The sequence below is a fragment of the Pistacia vera genome, unplaced genomic scaffold (assembly GCF_008641045.1).
Source record: "Pistacia vera cultivar Batoury unplaced genomic scaffold, PisVer_v2 Contig661, whole genome shotgun sequence".
Lineage (NCBI taxonomy): Eukaryota > Viridiplantae > Streptophyta > Magnoliopsida > Sapindales > Anacardiaceae > Pistacia > Pistacia vera.
In genome coordinates, this window is record NW_022196514.1 from 227,033 (window position 1) to 238,311 (window position 11,279).

General features: G+C 31.0%; 1 protein-coding gene across 1 annotated transcript; it reads right to left on the reverse strand.

The window, feature by feature from the left end:
• Positions 1-8,741: 8,741 nt before the first annotated feature.
• Positions 8,742-9,701, reverse strand: LOC116112429. Its single transcript, XM_031398571.1, has 2 exons — positions 9,146-9,701; positions 8,742-9,059 (listed from the first exon to the last, which is right to left on the reverse strand). Exons 1-2 carry the CDS (start codon positions 9,573-9,575, stop codon positions 8,977-8,979), a joined length of 513 nt encoding a protein of 170 aa, XP_031254431.1. The 5' UTR covers positions 9,576-9,701; the 3' UTR covers positions 8,742-8,976.
• Positions 9,702-11,279: the final 1,578 nt, after the last annotated feature.

Genomic DNA, 11,279 nt, shown 5'->3' on the forward strand with positions numbered 1-11,279 from the left:
ATTAGTTTATTATTTGATTTTATTATAATTACAATTTTTTTCAATAATATGAGGTGTTGTCTGCACATGCAATATAACAAAATAATATGCATACATTTTATTTTATTATAATCATAATTATTTTTTAATGATAATTAGTTTAGAGTATTAAACAATTAAAATATAAATATTGTATAATTTTTATTAAGCATGAGAAAAGCCAAATTAAAAAATCTGCCCCAAGACTCAGTTTTTTACAGTCGCTCTGATACGTGACATTAACTAGAAGAGATTTACAAGTTATAATATTTTTCTTATAGTTAATGTGTCACTGATCAATAATTACATTAATTTAAATATTAAGTTAGTATCACCATTACACAGTGTAATCTTTCTGAAGAAATAAAAAATAAATAAATAACCTATTTTAGTAAGTAAATTTATTACGTTTCAACAAAATTGAATTCTTTTACTTATTATTATGTGTTATATCATATGTGGAGGAATACTTGTTCAAAATATTACTTAAGGAATCTGAATTCAAAGTTTTTTTGATTACTAAAATGGTAGTTATTAAATTTTTATCTTATGATAATTTCAGAACCTAAAAATTAATTGAGGTATATAAAAGACTAATACATCCAATCATAAATAATATATTATTATGTGAAAGTTAATGTCATGTCTTTACTATTATATCCTCAAAGAAACGTGTTAAAACTCCTTCTTCAGATAAAGGCGCAGATTTTCGTAGATCATTTATCTAACTGTCTGGTTTCCCACTTCAATCTCTCATATCCCTCAGGTTATAATTTAGGTGAATTTTCGAATAAAGGTGTGTCTAATCTATCAAATCCTAAAGAAAGTCACCGTGCAGCTATTTTCAAAGAGTAATACTAACTTATAAAGAGTATACAAGAATCATATAAGAGTCAAATCCAACCCTTGAAAGAAGGAAAAAAATAGAAAGAAAGAGACAATCTAAATTTTAACGATTAAATTTGATTTTTTATATACCTTTTATAAAGTAGTATTACTCATTATGGCTTCACTTATCACTCCTGCAGCTAGATCACTAATCACTAATCACTTGAGTTGTAGCTTTTCAATAATGTTCCTTTCTGAAATTACAGCCTATTTACAAAGAGTATACTACATTACACCACTAATTACATCATTTTTATTACATATACTATTTACAATAATATTTTATATATATTAAAAATTTAAAATATTAAATTGTAGAATGTGAGATATATCACATCATGATGTATGAAATAGTGTAATGAGTGGTGTAAATGTAACATTACTCTTTTACAAAAGTTTAAATCAAACTTTTGAGGGGCGTAAAGAAAGAGTTCAGTTAATAATAGTGAATGCATTACAGCTGGGCCTGGATTCTCTCCTCATTCACATTTAAACTGCTTTCATTAGTTTTCCAGTTTCATCCACATAATTATTAATTAATATAATGTTGTTGGTTCGTAATGTGGACGATGGCTTATCGTGATAGCACAAATGTTGGCATTTATCACCAATTTTCTGACTTTTTGTTCCATCTCCACCGAAGTCTGACTATTGTGTGTATGAGAATGTTTTACTTTAAAATCCTAGAGCTGAAGCTTGGAATTTTGGGTCCTTGAAATGCCGAATAAAACATGTATAGAACTAAAAATATGGTGGAAATTTTTAAGATTGAAGGAATCGCCTGACTTCATGGGAATTGGAAGTTGTCCTTACGTCTTTGATTAAATTTTCTAATTATATGATTGATTCAAACTCAACTATGGATGGGACTACAATATAAATATTCCAACAATATTTTCTTTAATTTCAAACAAACCCTTTATACTTGTTTATTATCTATAACTCCTGACTAAACTATAGGAGTAATATTATCCTATAAGTGAGTTGTACAAATGAATCATACAAACAGGTAAAAAAAAAGAAAAAAAAAGTAATTATTTACATAAATTTTGTATAATTTTGTTTATTTGATAATTAAGTTGTAAAAAATATATTATAATTATAATTATCGGGAATTTTTTTTTTTTTTTTTTGTCTGCATAATGTAAACAACAATTCAAAACAATCCCAGCAAATTGATTCGTGAGGCCGCCGTGATTTCATCACATGTAACATGCGACTAGGAGAAAAGCAATGCAATATAAAATATGTAATGTGTTTAGTTATTTATCTGGTTAAGATTTTATTGTCTATTTGCCTTCTCTTAGTGACTCTATTTAGGATTATATTTCATCACATGAAATACTTATTTAACATCCAACTGAACATCTTCAATTTTTTCTTCTTCTTATAATCGGGATATCTGAACCAGTTTATACATACTTTAAATAATTCTTTAAAATCTTAAAACTACTGATAGGATAAAAATTCAAATTATTATCCCTATTAATACTTGAAGAACATTATTAAATTTGATTTTTCACTCTGTTATTAGAAAACTTGTGTGATTTCTAAGAATAAATGAATATCGACAAATATAATACAATAATGTCAAACTGATTCTATCAAGTATTAAGTAAGATGAGTAGTCTTATTAATTAAAAACCAAATAGATTGATATTTAATGGGGCTATATTTTGACAAAACTTATTGACTTTGAACAAGGAACAGTTGAACACCATTTACGTTACACCTAATTCTGACATTTTTTTTAGCAAATAATAATAATTCGTAAAACATGCAAATTAAGAGTGCCACTTTTGGGTTACGTAATAAACAGTGTTTCATTTCAGTCATCTTCAAAGTTTGATTATATAAATAATAAATATAAGGACGGTCACGCGTGGATCAGTTCAAAGCGTGAATTATAAATTTATAATTCAATTTTCCATAGTCAATGGTTGTTTTAATTAACAAGCCTTTCTCATTGCTTTCACATTCTTGTTCGGCTCTCTTATTAATAATAATACTATCAACTTACTTAAAGTCTTTTCTTTTCTTTTTTATTTTTAATGATCAATTATAAACTCTTTTAATCCTCCAAGACTTTGAAATTGACGATCAAGTAAGCCCCTCAATGACTACTCATATTAGAGCCTATAAAGACTTGAATTCATGAATTCATGAAATCTCTTTTTGCTTTTTTATCATCAGTTCACCTAATGATGGTTATCAATTATAAACTCGATTTGTGATCAGATGAAAACTTTAGAATTTATAATCTATTTAGGTTATTATCATTATTTTTTTAAGAACAGCTTGATATATATATATATATATTTTTTTTTTTTTTTGAAGATGCGGATAATTTCAAATTAGAAAAAATTTGAAGTGTTGTTGGGACAAATATTTGATAAATATGTATTTAGAAAATGCTTCTACTCCAAACTGTTTATGTGAAATACTTTGTGTATATAATTAATGAATGATGTAAGTAGGAATGATCTCATTAATTCTTTTCGTTACCTCGTACTTTATATAAGTAAACATGTAATTCCTCTTTAAATAGTATTCCAAGAATTGTATGATATATTGATTATTGAATCAAACTTGACAACAATATTATTAATTATAGAAGTAATTTGATTAAATAATATTTACTCTTACTTAAACTTCAAACTGAAAGTGAAAATCAAGTATTTTATGAGTTGCGTTGCAAGAATTTTAAACATAAGATGACCATTAAAGTCTAGAATAGACCAAGTCTTTCTTTCCATCTAACCTAGCGAATCATGATGTTTTAATGGATACAAATAAATAATAAACTGAAAGGAAGGAAATTTGACACTGGACAGTTGCTACACAAACACAAGAGAGAAGAAGTAAATGCCAGGGAAAGTTGCAGCAATGCAAACTCATTCAAACTTTACTAGTCATAAGCGTTAAATTAATTCTTTTTCAAGACAACTTCATGATGCTTTACTGGTGATGTTACTGGGATGGAATTTGAGATTTAAGACTGATTTTTTAATATAAAAAATTATGAAAAAATAAACAAGGCTACAGGTAAACGAAGCAATATTGCCCTTGTTTTTTTCTTTTTTTTTTTCTCTCCAATGGAGCGATAGACAGATAGAGTTATCCGTTGTGGACAAATTTATATATATTTTTTGTTTGGATGATTTCGATATTTCCATGTTGAATGAATCTTTTGAACAGTAGGTTTGGAGGAAAAATTCAAACTGTAGTTAGAGTTAGACACGTCTTTTGGAGAATAGAGGAGATGATGAAAGGTACGTAATATTTAAGAATAAGATAGATGAGAATTGTTTAAAAGAAAATGATGTTCCCTCAGATTTCCAGGGTGATATGATATGTACATTTTTTATTTTTTTTACTTAATTATATTTAGTCTACCGTCTTGTATGCTTTGCTTTCTTTTCTCATTGTTTTATTAATAAAATAAAAAAGAAGACAGGAAATAGTAATAGAAATGGAAATCCAGTAGTTTGAATCTGATTGGAAACGTGTTAAAGGATTATTTTATGTTTATTAATAAAAAGTTCCCAAAATGGAAGGTCATCATGACTGAAAGAATTAGAAAAGGGTCCACTAAGTTTTGCGTAATTATAAACCCCTTAAACAGCTTTACTTAAACTATGAAAAGGACAAAAATAAAAAACCAATCCCTGTATTCCGCGAAGGTTCAATTGAATCAATAAAAGCAGTGGGAAATTCCGATGGGAGTGGGACAATGACAGTCACAATTACAAAAGATTACAAATACAAATTCAATCTTGGCATTCAAAGAAACAAGTTACCCCATCACTTTAAAGTGCAGGCGACAGAAAATTATACTGTATGGTCACAATCAACCCATATATGAATCGCACGCACTAATACTTTCTTATTTTTCGATATATTCTAGATTCATGTACTTCTCTTTTTCTCGAAACCATTTCATTTTCAATTGGTGTTGTTTTTTTTTTTTTTTTTGGCGTGTCCAAATCAGTTTACGTGTAATTCGATTAATCTTTCAAAACTTTGAAATTAACGACTAGACAAGTCTTTATTAGCTATCATTTATTACTTTATTAACAGTTATAGATTTGAATTCAATTTTTTTTGAATAATACACTTAAAAGAAGTGAACCGTTAAACTATTTAAAAGTAGTTCATTTTCAATTGTTTATATATCTAAAAACATCTCATTTTCAATTGTTTATATATCTAAAAACATCTGCTTTCTGTTCTTTTTGCACTGTTGTTGATTTCTTATTTTTTCTATTACTAAATTGAAGAAAAGATTGATGAGATGAAAAGGGGTTGCTTGCATCGATGAATTTGTGAGTTGGAATTTTTAGAAAGACTTGTTCAAATTTAAAAGCATAAGATAAAGAGTCCAATATAAAAAGAGAAATGAATCACGCAATAATATACACTATTTTGTGGAAGTGCAGACAAAGAAGAACCAGGTTTCTAGAAAACTAACAATAGTTTATGCGTTTTCATTGTTTTATTCATTATTAAATTTATCAAATGCCTCATGATTCATGAATTAAACATTGACAATCAAAGCTACCCATATGAGAGAAAGTTAAAAGGCCCCTATTCTTTTATCCTTAATTTCGATGGCACACCCAACCACAATGAAACGTGTTTTCTAATATGTAATGACATGTTTGGTAGGTTATTTGAAAAAAATGTTATTCTGAAAAATTATCTAAATAAAAATATGATAAGATTTTGACAATGTATTTGGTATAATATTTGAAAATTATATCAGAGTCAGATAAAATGTTAAATAATTGTTTGATACATTTTTTAAAAACGTACTCTAAAAATATTTAGGTTATTTTTTAAACCCCTACATTTATTAATTTAGCTAAACACTCTCCACAATATAACTTTAAAAATTAACAAAAATACCTCTAAAAATGAAGCTGTCAATGATGGTCAAAATCTAGCAATCGTTGACAGTCATATCTCTAACTATTGTTAACAGCCAAAATTTGGCCATCAATGGCCAGATCTCTGGCCGTAGATCTAATCGAAAACAGCAAGATCAGCGCATGAATGGTCAGATCTAGCTAGTCGTGCGTCGTACCGGCTTTGGGGGCTGGCGGTGGCGATCGATGGTGGTTGTTGGCGGCCAGTAGTGGCTTGGGTGGGGTAGAAGTGTTTTTGTTAATTTATAAATTTTTATTGTGAAATGTAATAATTTTTAGTTGAATAGAGTTGGATAAATGTTAGAATAGGATAATAAAAAACAATTCTCACCCACTTTTCATTTTCAATAGAAAAAATCTTATTTGATTCAGGTTGATTTTCAAAATAATTATCCCAATAAGTAAACAAACACATATTCTGTTTTTTAATCACAATAGAATAACTCTAAAATGATTTGAAGAAAGTTAGGATTCAGTAACTAATTATTAATTTACTCACTTTTTTCATATATTTTACAATTCAATAAATTTATCCTCTATGCAATTTTATAATTGCAATAATTATAATGAAAATAATAATCAAAGAATAACAAATTTTAGACTACTACTATAGACAATAAAATATACCAGGAATTCTAGCTTGGATGTTGAGCAACTAACAACCTCGAATTCCTGTAAAGCGACACGAAAAACGAATGTGAAGCACTTTGGGGACACTATATAGTGTATACTGTAGGCACTCCGATCCTCAAGTCAACAAGGTTGCGACAGAACATTGAGCGAAAATAAGGTTAAGGAATGTTACCTTGTTTCGAGGCTAGGCTAAACTGATTTCACTGTAGATTCTACAGCAAAAGACGACTAAAGGTGGGAGAATTATATGACGCTTGTGTTTAGAATGCTTGGATTCTAGACTTATCAGTTGAATAAGTGAGTCAAAGGATCATGAGTCTATTTTGAGAGGGCAGACATTTGCTTTTATAGCAAGCCGTGAAGGTTTCAGTCTTAGTAGAACTAAGAGTTCTATGGCTTATATGTTTATAAATAGTAGTTTATGTGAAACCAAAATACTTTAGGAAGAAAGTCGTTGTAAGACTTAAAACTACCAGGATTTATGAGAATCTTGATAGGACTATAAGTCCGTGGGTGTTAGAGTATGTATGAGACTTTAGGACTCGTTAAGTGTCCGAGAGTGTCTATGCTTAGGAGTCTTAGATCACTAGACTTTTTGCAGAGTTAGGCATCTACATCAAGCTAGTATTTGCATGGAGCTTAGAACTCTTAAGGCTTCAGGACCCTTGTGGAGTTTGAAGTTAGATGAGCTCAAGACCTTTGGCCAACTTGCCTTGCTTTTGAGCCCAGCTCGTTAGAGAGTTCCAGCTCGCTGCGTGACCCAGATCATGAAGTGGCTTCGTAGAGTAGCCTAACTCGTAGAGCGTGGACAAACTCATAGAAGGGACCGATTTGGAGGTTGGATAAGCTCGTGGAGCGAACCTTCTTAAGAAAGGGCTTCAATGCAAGACCAACCGGATTCAGGTTACAGTTGTTTTGCAGGAGCAACCGGGGTTGAACCAAGGCTCTGGGCTGTAATGGTAGTGTGGACCAACCAGAGTTAGGCCAAGACACTAGGCTGTATAGTGATTATAATATTACTGGGCCGTCAAGGTCCTAGTATGATTTTTTACCCATACAACTACAAAACATGGATTATACTATTGGTAAAACAAAATTGTGCTCACTAATTCTCAACTATTAATATAATATAATAAAATCCAGAAATTAAAAAAAATATTAATTTTTAGGTCAAATTCCCTTGGATGAATGACTAAAATTCTAGGTAACAAGTTTTTATATGAACTTTGATTTATGCTTGACAACCCGGAAAAGCCGAAGATGAATGTAAAACCCAATCTTTGGTAGTTATTATGGGCTGGGCTGAAGGCCATACAGCCCAGTGGCGACAGGGAATTTCAGTGAACAAGCAGACTGGACCTTGGCCCACAATTGACCCAATATGTTAAGAAAAGGGGTGATTTGTAGTGGGAGTTGGGTCCATTTGTAGTGGTTTGTTTGGTGATGAAAGCATTAGTCAAATCAATCGATGGCATTAACTTTGATGGAGACAATGGTTAGTGGTGTTGGCTGGAGCCAGTTTGCATTCTCATATCATATGAAATTGCACTCGTCACGTTTCAATGAAGACTCAAATTTCATTTTACACCTTCTAGTCGAAGTTGGAAAATCAATTTAGTGAAGATGTAAAGAAAAAGTGGAGGAGAAGTTTTGAAAATAGATGCATGTTCCCAGGAACCAAGGAATAAGGAATGGAGAGTGGAGACAAACTTTTTTAAAGCTTAATTCCATTTCCACCCAGCATCATATAGAATATTTTCTTTTTACCACCCAACGAACCCGAATGTTCTAATTATGGCATGGCATCTATGAATATTTAAACCTATTTACTCAAATCCCTTCCCTCCATCAAAGGAAATGAATCAATCCTCCACATCAAAAACAAGCCAATGAATTCTTATTAAGTGAAAGGAAGAAAGAGTTTTATGTTATGTTTCTTTAATTTTAGCTTGGTAAAGTAAACAATACGTGTGTTTTTTTTTTTTTTTTTTTGATAACCAGAGTGTTTGTGTGGTGTTCATGTTAGTCTGTGCATATTTTAACTCATTCACGGGATCTGTTGAATACCCTATAAATCCAAAAGACTAGATAAATAACCATATTATTGTAACGAACTTAAAACTCAAAGAAAGAGAACAAGTGGGAAACCAACCCCTTAGGTTAATACCACGTCTGTTCAATCAACACAAACAAAAATTCATCTACCCGATTTGGTGAGTTATTTTTCTCCTCTTTCTTACCAAATAAAGTAACAAAAGTAAACGAAAAAGTCAATCCACCGCAATATATAGTTTCTGTTTACAAATGCAAGGTGGGTTTTTTTTAATTATAATCTCTAACCAAACAAACAAAACTTATGCAATCGGTGGGTGGAAGAGAGAATCAAATCCAACCAAATCAAACAAGTTGATATTGATCTATGTCTGGTTTCTTTGATAACTCTGGTTTGGTTCACATTTAACCCTGTTCCCTAATACGAATATGAACATGTACATGAACACCATGATCGTCAAGAACATTCCCGCACCGAGCAAGCCACCACCTGTGCCCACTGCCTCAATCTCGTCTTCACTGTCTTCGGATCATTATCACCTTCACAAATAAACAACAAAAGCGAGAAAGTTCAGAATTTTTACCTAACAAGTAATATCAATACAACTACAAAATATAAAAATTACCAGATCTGAATATTGTATGAGGACTTCCCAACGAAGAGGGTGATGATTCAGAATCGGACACCGCTGATAAAGACGGCGTTGACTTTGAAACAGTATCATTGTAATGCTTGTTAACGGCATAATAAAGTTCTAGAGCTGGCAAAGTATCCGACAGACGTTGATCCACTTCAGGAGAGTCAAACCTGAAACCCAACTCAATACAAGCTTTGAGTTCATCAAGGTCCTCGTCGGTTACACTTTTGCTTCTCTTGTTTTTAATGTTGCCTTTACGTCTAAGCCAGGCCTCATCCCGATAAATATCTGGCGACCACGAGTGTTGTTTGTGCAACAACGTCCGGTGTCGTGGTGGCGCTGCGACTGGTGACGATGATTGTTCTGCCAGTGGTGGTGGTGGTGGTGGTGGTGGCGGTGGCACGTAGCGGGGGGACATCCGCTGAGGTCCTTGAAGGACCTCGCGCCGAGGTGTGGGGGAAGCTATTTTTTTTTTTTTTGAAGGGTTTTTCTTCTTCTTTTTAATGGGTTATTCAAAGGGTTAAAAGAGGGGAAGAGGTTTATAAGGTGGTGAGGTGGTGAGGGGGCAGGGTTGGCTTTTGCTATTTAATGGTCCGTGTCATGATGATCTGTCTTTTCTATTTTTATAAGGTTCCGAAGTTAAATTAATAATTTCTTTGATAATTTCGTTTTCTGCTTGTTTACTAAGAAAATGAATTAAATTGCTAGGAAAATGGAGCAGAATTAAATTAACTAGTTTTAATTTTCAGTGTATGTATATATTATGCAATATAAGTTATAACTTTTATTTGTTCTTCTTAATGTATTTTGATGATATAATTATTTGAATTAAAGTGCTGAAATGTGAAGTTGACCTCTTATTTTATTACTTGAATATCAAACAATTAAACTATAAGGACGGAAAGAAAATGATATTTGCTGAATTATTACCTCAATTCAAAACATAACTTTAGATTTCAAATTGTTGCATGTATTGTATTATGCCTTCCTTTTAATATTTTATATTATATATATATATATATATATATAGCAATCAAATGAAAAAGAAGTAAAGAAAAAGGAGAGGTCCAACGTCCCCAGCCTGAACCCAACACTATGATAGCATGGTAGATGTCAAGATGATGATGCTTTACAAAAAAAATTGCAGGTCAGACATGGGTTTTTATCTCAATTTTGAGTGCTTTTTTTTTTTTATTAGTAAAATATTTATCGAGAGTAACAATTTATTTTTAAATGTCGTATTCAATATAAAAAAATAGACAGAGTGGGGTTGGAAGTGGGATATTTATCAATCGTGCATTAAAAAATCTAAAGGGAATTCATTGATTTTATCAATTATTCGATAGATGTTGAAAGGTTGGGCACCAAAATTTCATCATGTGTTTGGAAATTGAACTTCAATTTTAAGCCTTAATACACTAGTAAAGTAATTGTTTATTCATATAATTGATGAGTTTTTCACCAATTAATTAGAATACAGACAGTATAATCATATCACATTCGGTAATAACTCCATTTTGGAGATGGGTATATAACCAAGTTTTTCTAATAAATATTACTAATTATTTAAGATTTCATTTTGTGGTAGGTCTCATTTTTTAATATTATGGTTATGGTCCTGATGAGGTCAACATGGGGAGAAAATAATGGAGCCAAGGTTTCGAATTGCTTACATCATGCAAATGCAATTGAAGTAGTGTCTAGAACATTCTACATTTATTGGGTTTCTGAATGTTTGATTTAGTCAAAAAAATGTTATGAGGAGATTTCCCAGTAAATCAGCTTAAAGTAACGTCTTCTCAATTCTTCTTCCCCATGCAACTCTAATTCAATGAAATTGTAATAGACTTTGATTTATTAAGCTTTCCATACCATTCAACAACGACTAGACTCTCAAGTAAATTCACTAGATTGGTAGAAATCATATATTAAATAATTTTAACTACTCAAATGCAAAAGACAAAAGAAATGACGCAATTCCTAAGTGGAGTATTGCATAATGAAAATATAGTTTGTTATTTTGGTTAACTATTGCTACAAGCAACGTAACATTATGGTATTTATTAGAATTATAATAATAATATTATTAAGCATATACCATAAAGGATGCTGCAGGCGTCAG